Raw genomic sequence first — 15,239 nt, 5'->3', positions numbered from 1 at the left:
TGCCAACCAGGCTGAGATAAGACCTATAATAAGTCCCACTCAGATAGATATGCCAATGCACTGCAACTGTATACCAGCAACACATGGAGGCTTCTCCAAAATTAATTTGCATTCGTACTAAGAACATGTTTAATGGTGTGGCTAAGTAGTGACAAACTCTCACTATAAAATAAAATAAATATTTCCCAAGATTCAAACTTTACCTGAGTTAATGATTTATTGGTTAAAATCCATGCTTAAAAATATGTTCATTGAGTAGCATCTATTTTAGTGCATACTTTAGACATTACACTTTTTATGAGCTAAAATAAAGCTATTGACAGTGCTTATTTAGAACATATTGCACAATATTACCAACATAAAATTGCATTATCTTTAAAATTGACATATTTTCTATGAGGGGTTTACTTTTCTTGTTTTTGAGTCATGTAAATGATACTACATTTTACAGTATTATAAATATCTGAAATGTGGACAAGCTATGACACTCAATACCAATGACATTTCAGTACATCTTTCCAAATGGAAAGAGGTAATGGGTTTAAAAAGGGAAGTCAAAGCAACAACTCCTGTAATAGATTATTTACGTTTTCAAAATGGCTTTAATTTGATCGTTTTGTATCATTCAACAAGGATGACATAGAACATACAATGTCCCATGCAATAAAGGAACTTGAAGCTGCTTTATTTGCCTATTTATTTATTTATTTATTTGTATTTTCAATCTTACTATACTTCTATAAAATTATTTTCCGGCTTGACTGATTAATTTATATTTAGTTTTCCTTTTCCTGTATTGGAACTATTTTCTCATTTAAGCAAGATAAAATCTGGTACACAAAAAGCTGAGTAAACATAATATGTCACAAGAGGGGTCTTAAATGACAAGGATGCTTGACCAAATCGAGAGGCAGACTGCCGCTGACCAAGCTGTTTAAGCCTGTATAAAAGCAACTACTTCAGTCTCGTCGGAGAACTGAAAGGCATCCTCAACAGGTCAGTGCTTGTTTGTTTATTAAACTGAATTAACTTTTACTCAAATTTATCGTACCCTTTCTTCCATTTTTTCAGTTTAGCACTGGTAAAGGAAAGGAAATATCAAATGCTACTGATTTACTGATCAAATAGATTAAATCTTTGATCAAGAGTTGAAATGAAACAGTTGAAATGTTGTGTATGGATTACTGAATGTTTGAAAACCGTAAAAAATTATGCAACCAAGCAAGACTGCTTAACTAAAATTCTGTGTGATGTGACTGCTGTAGGTGATAGCAGCACAAATATGTTGACTTTGTGTTTTCTTCCATCTATATTTTCCTTTAAATGCATCTTCAGATAACAACAGATCAGAGCCACTCAGTCGGGATAAAGTGAGGTGAGATGTGTGTTAAATAACACAACTCCCAAATGGTTATAATAATGTTCATTAAAAAATATTTCCAAATTATGTAAAACTATATCACAATTAAACATGTCCCAACTCATTCATATTCCTTCTCCTTTTGTCAGTTACCACTAAAGTGCCACCATGAGCACAGACGCAGAGATGGAGCAGTATGGCCATGCGGCCATTTATCTCCGCAAGCCAGAAAGGGAGAGGATTGAGGCCCAGACTGCTCCATTTGATGCCAAGTCGGCTTACTTTGTGACTGATCCTGAGGAGATGTATGTCAAGGGCAAACTTGTCAAGAAGGAGGGTGGTAAAGCCACTGTTGAGACACTTAAAGGAAAGGTAAGTGAATATTCATAAAAGATTCTAACTTCAACAATTATAACCCTTCAACTTTCTCAGGAAAACAGATAAGATTAACGTTATATATTAAATAATGTACTTATCAATTTTTTTATTGTTTTTTTTTTTTATGTAGACAGTCACTGTAAAAGAGGATGACATCCACCCCATGAATCCCCCAAAGTTTGATAAAATTGAGGACATGGCCATGATGACCCACCTCAATGAGCCTGCCGTGCTGTTTAACCTCAAAGAGCGTTTTGCATCATGGATGATCTATGTAAGTGTTTAACAAACATTTAATAATGGTGTTTTCTGATCTCTACTTTTCAGTACTGGAGAGAACTCATTACAATGATAAAGATGTTCAGTGTGGACACAATGACATTTGTGAACTTACTCTGCTTTCCAGACTTATTCCGGCCTCTTCTGTGTCGTCGTGAATCCCTACAAGTGGCTTCCTGTGTATGATGCTCAGGTTGTCGTGGCATACAGGGGCAAAAAGAGGATTGAGGCTCCACCCCACATCTTTTCCATCTCTGATAATGCCTATCAGTTCATGCTCACTGGTATGTCTTATTTTAGGGGATATACTAAGTGTATATATGTGTATATATACATATATATATATATATATATATATATATATATATGTATATATATATATATATATATATATATATATATATATATATATATATATATATATATATATATACATATATATATATATATATATATATATATGTATTTGATCATTTGTGGTTTTAAATTAACAATTAATTTAAGTATTTGTTGTTTTCAGATCGTGAGAACCAGTCTATCCTCATCACGTAAGTAATATACCAATAAATGAATGTCACATATGAAAAAACACAATAAAACTCAATTCAACTCTTTCTTTAACCAGCGGAGAATCTGGTGCAGGAAAGACTGTCAACACTAAGCGTGTCATCCAGTACTTCGCAATAATTGCAATGACTGGATCCAAGAAGGCAGAGCCTACACCTGGCAAGATGCAGGTATAACTGCTTTTATTTGGAAAAAGTAAGTAAAGTTTTTACAATATACCAACAAAGGTGTAACATAATTTTTCTAGGGTTCCCTGGAAGATCAAATCATTGCAGCTAACCCACTGCTGGAGGCATATGGTAATGCCAAGACTGTGAGGAATGACAACTCCTCTCGCTTTGTAAGTGTTGGAACAGAAAAAAATAACAGGTTTTAAAGCAAACTGTCAAAATAACTGTTAATTTAAATCTGATATGTTTAGGGTAAATTTATCAGAATTCATTTTGCAACCACTGGCAAGCTGGCTTCAGCTGATATTGAAACATGTAAGTTATTTTTATTTTTTTTATTTATTTATTTATTTATTTATTTTTTACATTTTATTCACTGTTGCTGTCTGATGTTATGAAATCTGCATGCTTTTGTCTGACACTGAATTTTTGGTCTTAGATCTGCTGGAGAAGTCCCGTGTCACCTTCCAGTTGTCTGCTGAGAGGAGCTACCATATCTTCTATCAGCTGATGACAGGCCACAAGCCTGAGCTCCTGGGTAGGTACTGACAGCTATTTGTACCATGAAGCTGAATTTAGTTTCATAACATTTATTTATGCATTTCTTCTGGTCTTTCAGAGGCTCTTCTGATCACCACAAATCCCTTTGACTATCCAATGATCAGTCAGGGTGAAGTGACTGTCAAAAGCATTAATGATGTGGAGGAGTTCATTGCAACAGATGTAAAGACTCAGTTCACTGCAAATATATATATATATATATATGTAGAGAGAGAGAGAGAGAGAGAGAGAGAGAGAGGACAAAAATATCACAATGTTAATTAATACCTTTTATGTGCAATTCAGACTGCAATTGACATCTTGGGCTTCACTGCTGAGGAAAAGGTGGGAATCTACAAGCTGACTGGTGCTGTGATGCATCATGGCAACATGAAATTCAAGCAGAAGCAGCGTGAGGAGCAGGCTGAACCTGATGGCACTGAGGGTAAATGAGAAAAATCTACTAAATCTGTTGATTCACAGAAGATTAGAGTCTAACTTGGGCTAACTAAATATTTTCCAGTTGACCAAAAGCATTAAATTTCTATTTATCAATCAGTGGCTGATAAAATCGCTTACCTCATGGGTCTGAACTCAGCTGACATGCTGAAGGCGCTGTGCTACCCAAGAGTTAAAGTTGGCAATGAGATGGTGACTAAAGGTCAGACCGTCCAACAGGTAAGTGAGTAAAAGTTTTAAAATATTTGCATTTTGACATATGAACATATACTATTATCTATCTATTCATTTATTTATTTTTGAGAAAAACAAATTAAAATTCTCTTATTCCAGGTCAACAATGCTGTCTCGGCTCTGTGCAAATCCGTATATGAGAAAATGTTCTTGTGGATGGTTATCCGTATCAATGAGATGCTGGACACAAAGCAGCCCAGACAGTTCTTCATTGGAGTGCTGGATATCGCTGGGTTTGAGATCTTTGATGTAAGCGCCTAAGGAATATTTGAGTATTTTTGAAGAAAAACACTCTTTTGCTATGAAATTAAATACCTTTGTACTATTACAGTTCAACAGCTTGGAGCAACTCTGCATCAACTTCACCAATGAGAAACTGCAACAGTTTTTCAACCATCACATGTTTGTCCTGGAGCAAGAGGAGTACAAGAAAGAAGGCATTGAATGGGAGTTCATTGACTTTGGTATGGACTTGGCTGCCTGCATTGAGCTTATTGAGAAGGTAAACAGCTGCTCAGGAAGAAATGTACATGCTACCTCCATAAAATATTAATATATTATGTAACATATGTTGCATATGTTATCTCTGTTGAAATTTTAATATGACATGTGCCATTTTCTCAGCCAATGGGCATCTTCTCCATCCTTGAAGAGGAGTGCATGTTTCCCAAGGCCTCTGACACAACGTTCAAGAACAAGCTGCACGATCAGCATCTTGGCAAGACCAAATGTTTTGAGAAGCCAAAGCCTGCAAAGGGCAAGGCTGAGGCACACTTCGCTCTGGTTCACTATGCTGGTACAGTGGACTACAATATCACTGGCTGGCTGGACAAGAACAAGGACCCGCTGAATGACTCAGTTGTGCAGCTCTACCAGAAGTCTTCAAACAAACTGTTGGCCCTCCTATATGCAGCCCATGCTGGAGCTGATGGTAAGAAACAAAAGTGCTCACAAACTCCTGTGTCCAGTACAGATAGTATGTATCTGTCTAATAACTATAATGTGCATACTGTAGACTAATATGTATACTGTGAAAAATATTCATTAAATTCCAATAATGAAATTTACTATTTATGAAAACAGAGGCTGCTGGTGGTGGCAAAAAAGGTGGTAAGAAGAAGGGTGGTTCCTTTCAGACTGTGTCTGCTCTTTTCAGAGTATGTATAGATTTGTATTGCAGGAAAAATAATTTTTTACTCATATTTAAATATTATTAACCTATTATCTAATGATGTTGATCTACAGGAGAATCTGGCCAAGCTGATGACCAACTTAAGAAGCACTCATCCTCACTTTGTCCGTTGCCTGATTCCCAATGAGTCAAAGACCCCAGGTAAAACCCCCACAGTCCTACTGACTGCTCAACACATTACACAGTGACATAAATAAAGTTTTGAAACATTATGCATTTCTGACTCTCAGGTCTTATGGAGAACGCCCTGGTCATCCACCAGCTGAGGTGTAACGGTGTACTGGAGGGCATCAGAATCTGCAGAAAGGGTTTCCCCAGCAGAATCCTCTATGGTGACTTCAAGCAGAGGTGTCAATTTGAGTTTAAGAGTGGCAAATTAATTTTATCTTATTGAAAACACTTTTGTGAAGAACATCATACCAAAAGATGAAATGCCTATGAGTAAAATGATGATTCTCTCTTGAAGATACAAAGTGTTGAATGCCAGCGTCATCCCTGAGGGACAGTTCATTGACAACAAGAAAGCTTCAGAGAAGCTGCTTGGCTCCATTAATGTGGATCACACACAGTACAAGTTTGGGCACACAAAGGTACACCTCATTATTTTAATGAGCGTAAATAGAGTGTCCATTTGCACAGCACTTATTGTTATTATTTTATTATTTTTCCATAACAAAATAGGTGTTCTTCAAAGCTGGTCTGCTGGGCACTCTTGAGGAGATGAGAGATGAGAAACTGGCTGAGCTGGTGACCATGACTCAGGCTCTCTGCAGAGGATACGTCATGAGGAAAGAGTTTGTGAAGATGATGGAGAGGAGGTAACATTATCATAGTAAATTCTATTGTATTCTCTTTTGTATTGCTTTCCTCATATTAAGATCCTACGACACTAAAAGTTACTATACTAACAGTAACACTCTCATGTTTGGTTTTTAGAGAATCTATCTTCTCCATCCAGTACAACATCCGTTCTTTCATGAATGTCAAGAACTGGCCATGGCTGAAACTGTACTTCAAGATCAAGCCTCTTCTGAAGAGTGCTGAGACTGAGAAGGAGTTGCAGAACATGAAGGAGAACTATGATAAGATGAAGACAGACCTGGCTACTGCTCTGGCTAAGAAGAAGGAACTGGAAGAGAAGATGGTCGGCCTGCTGCAGGAGAAGAATGATCTGCAACTTCAAGTGTCTGCAGTAAGTAATAAACAAAAGAACAAATATATAATGCCTATAATCTCTTGTATGCATGTTAGCTGATTCTGACCGTGTATGTGGCACAACAGAGTGTAGATTTTTTTAAATGAATAATGAGCAACTGCCAAGACACACGACATGACAACACTAAATTATACATTGTTTTCTGTTCCATGTATTATAGGAAGTTGACAATCTCTCTGATGCTGAAGAAAGGTGTGAGGGGCTCATTAAGAGCAAGATCCAGCTTGAGGCCAAACTCAAAGAGACAAGTGAGAGACTGGAGGATGAAGAGGAAATCAATGCTGAGCTGACTGCCAAGAAGAGGAAGCTGGAGGATGAATGCTCTGAGCTGAAGAAGGACATTGATGACTTGGAGCTCACCTTGGCCAAAGTGGAGAAGGAGAAACATGCCACAGAAAACAAGGTTCAATTTATCTATATCTGAGAGGAAAAATGACTCTAAATGAAAATATATTAATTCTTTCCTGAGATATAGTTGTTAAGTTATATTTAAATACATCCTTTGTACAATTCTTAGGTGAAAAACCTGACAGAGGAGATGGCATCTCAGGATGAGGCCATTGCCAAGTTAACAAAGGAGAAGAAAGCCTTACAAGAGGCCCATCAGCAAACACTGGATGATCTCCAGGCAGAGGAGGACAAAGTCAACACTCTGACCAAGGCCAAGACAAAGCTGGAACAGCAAGTTGATGATGTAAGAAAATTATAATCATATAGCTTTTTAATGGAAAGAGTATTGAATCATTGTCTTTCCAACCACTTGAATCAACTGACATGACTTTATAGCTTGAGGGTTCACTGGAGCAAGAGAAGAAGCTCCGCATGGACCTTGAGAGAGCCAAGAGGAAGCTGGAGGGAGATCTGAAACTGGCCCAGGAATCCATAATGGATCTGGAGAATGACAAGCAGCAGTCTGATGAGAAAATCAAAAAGTAGGGCATTTTTCCGTTATTACTAGCAAAGTTTGTTTGTTAGATCGTCCACTCCATAAATGTAGACTACAAAAAGTCACCTGCAGCTAAATGTAGTGCTGTAAGATCTGACATGTTTATGCCCTACTTTGTCCACAAATCTCTAATGCCGAACAATAATGTCATCACTCAATGACTTCATTTCTTAACTATGTTTCTGTGAGTAGCAGCGAAATGGTAAGCTTTCTTTACTTCAAAGCTTTCTTTACATGTTCAAATCTATAATACTGAATTTGTTCTTCTTGTCCTGTTACAGGAAGGACTTTGAAATCAGCCAGCTTCTCAGCAAAATTGAGGATGAACAAACCCTTGGTGCTCAACTCCAGAAGAAGATCAAAGAACTGCAGGTAACACTGTTATAACTCAATAATATATTCACTGAATTTAAAGCATGTTCAATGGGTAATGTCCTTTTCATATTGTCATTGCACTAGGCTCGTATTGAGGAGCTGGAAGAGGAGATTGAGGCTGAGAGGGCAGCTCGGGCTAAGGTAGAGAAGCAGAGAGCCGACCTCTCCAGGGAGCTTGAAGAGATCAGTGAGAGGCTCGAGGAAGCTGGTGGAGCAACAGCTGCTCAGATTGAGATGAACAAGAAGCGAGAGGCTGAGTTCCAGAAACTGCGTCGTGATCTTGAGGAATCAACTCTGCAGCATGAAGCTACTGCAGCAGCTCTCCGTAAGAAGCAGGCTGACACTGTTGCAGAGCTCGGAGAGCAGATCGACAACCTCCAGCGTGTCAAACAGAAGCTGGAGAAAGAGAAGAGCGAGTACAAGATGGAGATTGATGACCTCTCCAGCAACATGGAGGCTGTTGCGAAAGCAAAGGTGTGGGGTTTTTGTAGAGTACAAATTTTGTTTGAGCATTTAAAAGCAGGTATTCATGAACTGTTAACATGAATAAACCAAAATTATTTTAGTTACAGTTACTTATTCTAAATTTAAAGTAATTTTCAAATTATTGTCAACAGTTATATATTTATGTGTTTATATATGTAATTAATTGCAGTACATCTCTTTTATAAATAACATATGCTAATCTTCACAGGGCAACTTGGAGAAAATGTGCAGGACTCTTGAGGATCAACTAAGTGAACTCAAAGCCAAAAATGATGAGAATGTTCGTCAGCTGAATGACATTAATGCCCAGAAGGCGAGACTTCAAACAGAGAATGGTAAGTGATGTATAACAAAGAAACAGTCTTTTGGTGGCGTTATCAGTTTTGCACATTCACACATAGGTGACCAAAAGCAACAAACAATCAGTGGGGGAAATTAAATAACCTGAGCTTAGTACATGTGTGTTAATTACAGGTGAGTATTCTAGGCAGCTTGAGGAGAAAGAAGCTCTTGTTTCTCAGCTCACAAGGGGCAAGCAGGCCTTCACTCAGCAGACTGAGGAACTGAAGAGACACGTTGAGGAGGAAGTGAAGGTCTGAACTATTTCCTGTCTTCTTTTTTGTCATAGCACTTACTAATTTAAACACATAAGTTTTAAATCAGCTGGGCTGTCCTCTAATTTGGTTCCTAGTTGTTACCATTTAAATATCTCATCCTCTCAGCATTAGACTTTAAGATTGACTTAAACATTAAAGTTGTCCATCTGACATTGATTGTGTATTCAACAGGCCAAGAATGCTCTTGCTCATGCTGTTCAGTCAGCACGTCATGACTGTGATCTGCTCAGAGAGCAGTTTGAGGAGGAGCAGGAGGCCAAGGCTGAGCTGCAGCGAGGAATGTCCAAGGCCAACAGTGAGGTGGCTCAGTGGCGATCCAAATATGAGACTGATGCTATCCAGCGCACCGAGGAGCTGGAGGAGGCCAAGTAAGTCATGATACTTTCATTGTCCTAATTGGGTTTCACAGTTTTTTCATTAAACAACTACAAAATTATTTAAACGATAGGAAAAAGCTTGCCCAGCGCCTGCAGGAGGCTGAGGAATCCATTGAGGCTGTGAACTCCAAGTGTGCCTCACTGGAGAAGACCAAGCAGAGGCTGCAGGGTGAGGTGGAGGACCTCATGATTGATGTGGAGAGAGCTAATGCTCTGGCTGCCAACCTTGACAAGAAGCAGAGGAACTTTGATAAAGTAAAGTTTAAACATAACATATCATCAAAATAAACATACAGGTATAATAACAACCAACTAATTAACCTATATTAACATAGGTCCTGGCAGAATGGAAGCAGAAGTATGAGGAGAACCAGGCAGAGCTGGAAGGAGCCCAAAAGGAGGCTCGTTCTCTCAGCACTGAGTTGTTCAAGATGAAGAACTCATATGAAGAGGCTCTGGATCATCTTGAGACCATGAAGAGAGAGAACAAGAACCTGCAGCGTATGTCAATAAATAAAATTATATCTTATGAGGGTTATCCTCTGACCTTTATAAATGTACTTTATAGAACCCATGTAAATGTTATCTGTTTGAAAACTGTATTTCGGAAGATTCTGTGAGATTTTGAATCTAACTCTAATTGCTGTGTGGTCTGAAATTTAAGAACAAATATTACTTTCAAAGTGCTGTTTTATTCTTATTCATTTTTTATTCTTATGCTGTAGAGGAGATCTCAGATCTGACTGAGCAGATTGGTGAAACAGGAAAGACCATCCATGAGCTGGAAAAGGCCAAGAAGACTGTTGAGACTGAGAAGTCTGAAATTCAGACAGCTCTGGAGGAAGCTGAGGTATTTTATAGAAATTGACTTTGAAAGAAAGCAAAGGAAAACATGTTTTATCAACTTTATGTTGAAATGATTTTTTAACATAGCTGTTTAAATCATTTAAAGGGAACTCTGGAGCACGAGGAGGCCAAGATCCTTCGTATTCAGCTTGAGCTAAACCAGGTGAAAGGTGAGATTGACAGGAAGCTGTCAGAGAAGGACGAGGAGATGGAGCAGATCAAGAGGAACAGCCAGAGGGTGATTGACTCCATGCAGAGCACTCTTGATGCTGAGGTCAGGAGCAGGAATGATGCCCTGAGAGTCAAGAAGAAGATGGAGGGAGACCTGAATGAGATGGAGATTCAGCTGAGCCATGCCAACAGACAGGCTGCTGAGGCCCAGAAACAACTGAGGAATGTCCAAGGACAGCTCAAGGTGAGTTGGTAGATGATTTGTTAAAAAATAAAATGGTTATTTATTTATTTATTTAATCAGGATGCCCAACTGCACCTGGATGATGCTCTCAGAGGACAGGAAGACATGAAGGAGCAGGTCGCCATGGTGGAGCGCAGAAATGGTCTCATGGTAGCTGAAATCGAAGAGTTGAGAGTCGCTCTGGAGCAGACAGAGAGAGGACGCAAAGTAGCTGAGCAGGAGTTGGTTGATGCTAGTGAGCGTGTTGGACTGCTTCACTCTCAGGTTGGTATTCATTACTTTACAAGAACTTTGAGACATCAGAGAGTGAGAATCACAGCATTAAAACTGTTCTCTTTCATTCAGAACACCAGTCTTTTGAACACCAAGAAGAAGCTGGAGGCTGACTTTGTCCAGGTTCAGGGTGAGGTGGATGATGCAGTTCAGGAAGCAAGAAATGCTGAGGAGAAGGCCAAAAAGGCTATCACTGATGTAAGTTAGTACTTTACAAGCCTTCTTTTCTTTTCAAAATTCTTGTTCATGCTTGATCAATAATGCCAACACCACCCATACTTTCAGGCTGCCATGATGGCTGAGGAGCTGAAGAAGGAGCAGGACACTAGTGCTCACCTGGAGAGGATGAAGAAGAACCTGGAGGTCACAGTCAAGGACCTGCAGCACCGTCTGGATGAGGCAGAGAACCTCGCCCTGAAGGGTGGCAAGAAGCAGCTCCAGAAACTGGAGTCCAGGGTATGTACTCTATATAAAGTCCAGCTATTATTAAGTGTAACACTTTGATTCTCTCATAAGAACTCATTTTTCTCTCTACTCTAACATTTATTTTTAACATGGCATTTAAGGTCCGTGAATTGGAAGGTGTAGTTGAAGCTGAGCAAAGACGTGGAGCTGATGCTGTTAAAGGAGTCCGCAAATATGAGAGGAGAGTGAAGGAGCTCACTTACCAGGTGATTACACATTTATATAAATATTCACCTTATTCAAGTCCCTAAACTCTTTCTTCTCTTGCCAGCAGTAACAGTTTTTTATCTATACAGACTGAGGAGGACAAGAAGAATGTGGTGAGACTTCAGGATCTGGTGGACAAACTGCAGCTCAAAGTCAAGGCTTACAAGAGACAGGCTGAGGACGCTGTGAGTAAAATAGTTTTTGATTTTACATATGGGAAGCACAACTTCATGAGAAATGACACAGGCAGAAATTATCAAACACATAAAGAAAGAGAGATGCAAAAGGGACCAACATCTCATGAGAATTTCATGTCAATAGCACTTTTAGAAATATATTTACTTTGAAAATGGGTGACAAGTTCAAAGCTTATTTTACCTGCTGTATGATCAGATATTTTTTAAACAATGCAACATACTGTAACACTGAACAGGAGGAACAGGCCAACACCCACATGTCCAGACTGCGAAAGGTCCAGCATGAGATGGAGGAAGCTCAGGAGCGTGCTGACATTGCTGAATCTCAGGTCAACAAACTGAGAGCCAAGAGCCGTGATGCTGGAAAGGTAATTCATTTAATTTGATTTTACACAAAATGTAACTTTGTTTACTGGTTTTGTTCTTTATAGTATCCCAAAGTATTAATTTACTAGTATATAGACCATTAATTTAAGGTGTAGACAATAGTGCAACACCACATGGGACCAGAGTTTTTAATATGTGTTGAATAATTATGTTTTCCATCATTTTTTCCAGGGTGAAAAGGCTGAATAAGAGACATCTTTTGGAATATTTTGACAGTGTTCATAAAATATGAACTACCTGTTGAACTGACAGCTGATAATGTATTAATTCAATAAAATCTTAAATTATGATTTAATGATATTTATTCAGCATCATTTACTGTCTATTCTATGAAAGTCACATTTCGATACGCAATGTCTGACACAGTAGCTTCCTCAGAATAATTATGAATTAGGACATTGTCCTGGTTAATTAGGACAGCCCTTTTGCTGAGTGTTTCCAAAAGCTTTTTGCATTAGAGATAGCTGGGTTAACATTTGTCAACATTTACTTCCATAGCCATTAAAAAGGCTTTCGGTGTTAATACATAGTATGAATTAAATATTTTATTTGTATGTGATGAATGCTCATAGTAAATATATACACAGACATTATCATATAATGACCATGGTGTAGTATGAATGGTAATAAAGGAGGTCCTCCTTAGGAATATTGTAAAACTTATAAAATAGAGTTAAAAGTCCAAACTTTATGCTGTCCTTCGTTTTTTCCAGACCCGTCCCATCGGCCGTATTAGAGTAATTGTCGGGCCAATTATGGCTCCTAGGCCTGACCCTCAAGTCTTTAGTTAGTTCTTATTGTAGACTCTATAGTATTCACACTCAAATTAAGCTGATGATGCCTTATTTTGGCTTCTTACTTCCACACTATTTTCAGTTATAAAAATATTTCTTCATACAGACTAGTGTGTGTTGATAATAAGATGTCCAAATGCGTCTTGTAACCAAACTTTAATGGGTACATTTAACAACAAATGCCAAAAAGCCATCATATGTTTTCGTCTGGATAGTTTTTCCCACACTTGCATTGCTCTGGGATGGTATCCAGCTCAGTTAAAAAAGGCAAGGCAATAAAAAAAAATACAAACGGAAATCTACAGTACACTTACTAAAAGTTCAATTTCAAGGAACTGCAAGTGAACATAAAGCTGTATCTTTGATGTAATACTGTTATAACCGAAAGTATTTAACTTCTTAAACATTTAATTCTCTCTAAATCACTAAGGCTAAGACTAATCACTAAGGCTCTGACTGTGGAAAGTTAAGCATGCCATACTGTCTACTATCTCCATTGAAGCAAAGCATTTTGGAGCTGCTGACAAACATGAGCAGTACATAAATAAAATTGTCTTTTTACTGTAGCAAGGAAACACAGCTAAAACATGCATGCCAAAACATTTCCCAAAGGTTTCTTCAAACACTTACAGTATGAGTAATGCATTCTAAATTAATTTGTTACACGAATCACTGTGTCTGTCACAAAGTAAACCTGGGCATGTGAATGTGGTTATAACACAAGCCACACATTACTGATTAAATAAGCCAATCACACAGGGCCATGGACCACCTTATATGTACTCCAGAAGCCTCCGTCATCTGTTTATGCTTACTGACACATAAGGCCTCCCAGGCCTTTCTATTTTTAATCATGCTGTGCAGCTTACCTCGACTAAAAATTTGACAAGTCATCAAATAAGTCATACTGGATCCAAATAAAATCTGATATCTCCCCCACAGCACATCTCATGACCATATTAAACATGCAGTAATTTAAGGTTGATGATGTTGTATTTCTATAAAAGCAAACCGGTAATTAAAGCCAGTAAACCAATATGTATGCATGAGTTCTTTCACTCGACCCAACTAACTCCACCATAATCCTCTTGGAATCCCCTTAATGTGGATGCCTAAGAAAATACATTTAGTGTATAATTTAGTGTGTATTTAGTATATACATGTGTATATACACACACACACACACACACACACACACATATATATATATATATATATATATGTATATATATATATATATATATATATATATATATATATATATTAGAGATGATACGATACCACTTATTTATGTCCAATACCGATACAGATATCATAAATTTGGATATCTGCCAATATGAATCCTATATAGTCTATTTTATAATCAGTAAAACTGTTTTTTTAATCTCTTGCTGCATATTGTATAACTTCATACAAAAGAAAAATAAAAACACTAAAGCTATTCTATTATACTGCACCCAAAATATTTTGCAGTTCAGCAATACTAATCTTTTTATTTAAACTTTTAGCAGAACTTTAAAACTGAGTATTTAAAGTAATCAAAAAGTAATTTAGAATGCAATTTTATGCAGATTTCAAAAACTCTTTGGGTCTGAAATATCAGCACAAAATAATGTTTCTATTCAACAAGTATGGGAAAAAAGTGTTTTCATATTTTTTTAAACCATGAAAGTGTTTGGCCATGTTTTTCACAAAACTAAAACATCACTACTTTTATGTCTAATTCTCTGTAATGAAGGCGGAGTAAACTGGATCTGCACTCTGTGCCCAGTGAATGCTCACAAGGCAGAGAGAACAAATTTACCTACCTTGGCACCACAACTGGTTTCGCAGTATGTAGCAAGGTTCCAGATGCTTTGTTCCAGATGGTTCGATATTTTTTCGATACAAAAAAATGTTCATGCCTTTTTAATTTGTCATTTATTAAAATTATAAATATATATTTAACTCAAAAGTAGTTTTTAAATTTAATGTTGCTGAAACAACAAAATAATAAAAAAAATAAATCTATCTGATCCAGGAATCACACTTTGACAGTTTATTACAGAGAAATGGCTCTTTCCAAAATAAAAGCTATACTATACGTTTTTTCTGGGCTATATTCTCAGCAGCATAATAAACATATCAGGTCCCCATAAGGAGAAACATGTGCTAACGGCTGTCTAAATCAGCGGTCCCCAACCTTTTTTGTGCCACGGACCGGTTTATGCCCGACAATATTTTCACGGACCGGCCTTTAAGGTGTCGCGGATAAGTACAACAAAATAAAACTAGTACCGGTACCGAAAAAAAGAAGATTTATTCATAACACACGTGAAAAGACCCAGGAAAACCGAGTTAACGATAAAAACGATAACAAACTAATGCTGAAAACCAATAAAAACCCTGAAAACCATACATTTCACACCTGAGCCTCAACTCTCGCTGCCTGGTACCAAACAACTCACGGACCGGTACCG

At 37.7% G+C, this 15,239-nt stretch overlaps 1 protein-coding gene across 2 annotated transcripts; it reads left to right on the top strand.

Annotated features, from left to right (window-relative positions):
• Positions 1-930: 930 nt before the first annotated feature.
• Positions 931-12,286, top strand: LOC147332797 (myosin heavy chain, fast skeletal muscle-like). 2 transcript variants are annotated; one of them, XM_086289532.1, is made up of 36 exons: positions 931-996; positions 1,336-1,375; positions 1,510-1,732; positions 1,869-2,012; positions 2,145-2,301; positions 2,538-2,565; positions 2,643-2,754; positions 2,832-2,924; positions 3,006-3,069; positions 3,194-3,292; positions 3,374-3,477; positions 3,601-3,739; positions 3,854-3,972; positions 4,087-4,236; positions 4,319-4,489; positions 4,612-4,918; positions 5,071-5,144; positions 5,233-5,320; positions 5,410-5,527; positions 5,646-5,769; positions 5,861-5,997; positions 6,116-6,371; positions 6,556-6,798; positions 6,913-7,089; positions 7,182-7,327; positions 7,623-7,713; positions 7,801-8,190; positions 8,411-8,537; positions 8,677-8,795; positions 8,991-9,187; positions 9,268-9,451; positions 9,532-9,697; positions 9,922-10,046; positions 10,149-10,457; positions 10,518-10,721; positions 10,803-10,937. In XM_086289532.1, exons 3-36 carry the CDS (start codon positions 1,529-1,531, stop codon positions 10,935-10,937), a joined length of 5,301 nt encoding a protein of 1,766 aa, XP_086145658.1. In that variant the 5' UTR covers positions 931-996; positions 1,336-1,375; positions 1,510-1,528. The 2 variants fall into 2 exon arrangements, with proteins under 2 accessions (XP_086145658.1, XP_086145659.1); XM_086289533.1 differs by lacking the exons at positions 931-996; positions 1,336-1,375; positions 1,510-1,732; ... (29 more) ...; positions 9,922-10,046; positions 10,149-10,457 and adding exons at positions 11,016-11,186; positions 11,297-11,401; positions 11,492-11,587; positions 11,836-11,967; positions 12,158-12,286 and having other exon boundaries at positions 10,803-10,928.
• The last annotated feature ends 2,953 nt before the right edge of the window (positions 12,287-15,239 follow it).

Source organism: Aulonocara sp. 'chitande type north' Nkhata Bay, linkage group LG4 (assembly GCF_057382095.1).
Source record: "Aulonocara sp. 'chitande type north' Nkhata Bay isolate Kocher_YH1m ecotype deep benthic linkage group LG4, A_spYH_male_GT1.1, whole genome shotgun sequence".
Classification (NCBI taxonomy): domain Eukaryota; kingdom Metazoa; phylum Chordata; class Actinopteri; order Cichliformes; family Cichlidae; genus Aulonocara; species Aulonocara sp. 'chitande type north' Nkhata Bay.
The sequence above is the reverse complement of the archived record's forward strand: the minus strand, read 5'-3'. Positions and strand labels throughout refer to the sequence as shown.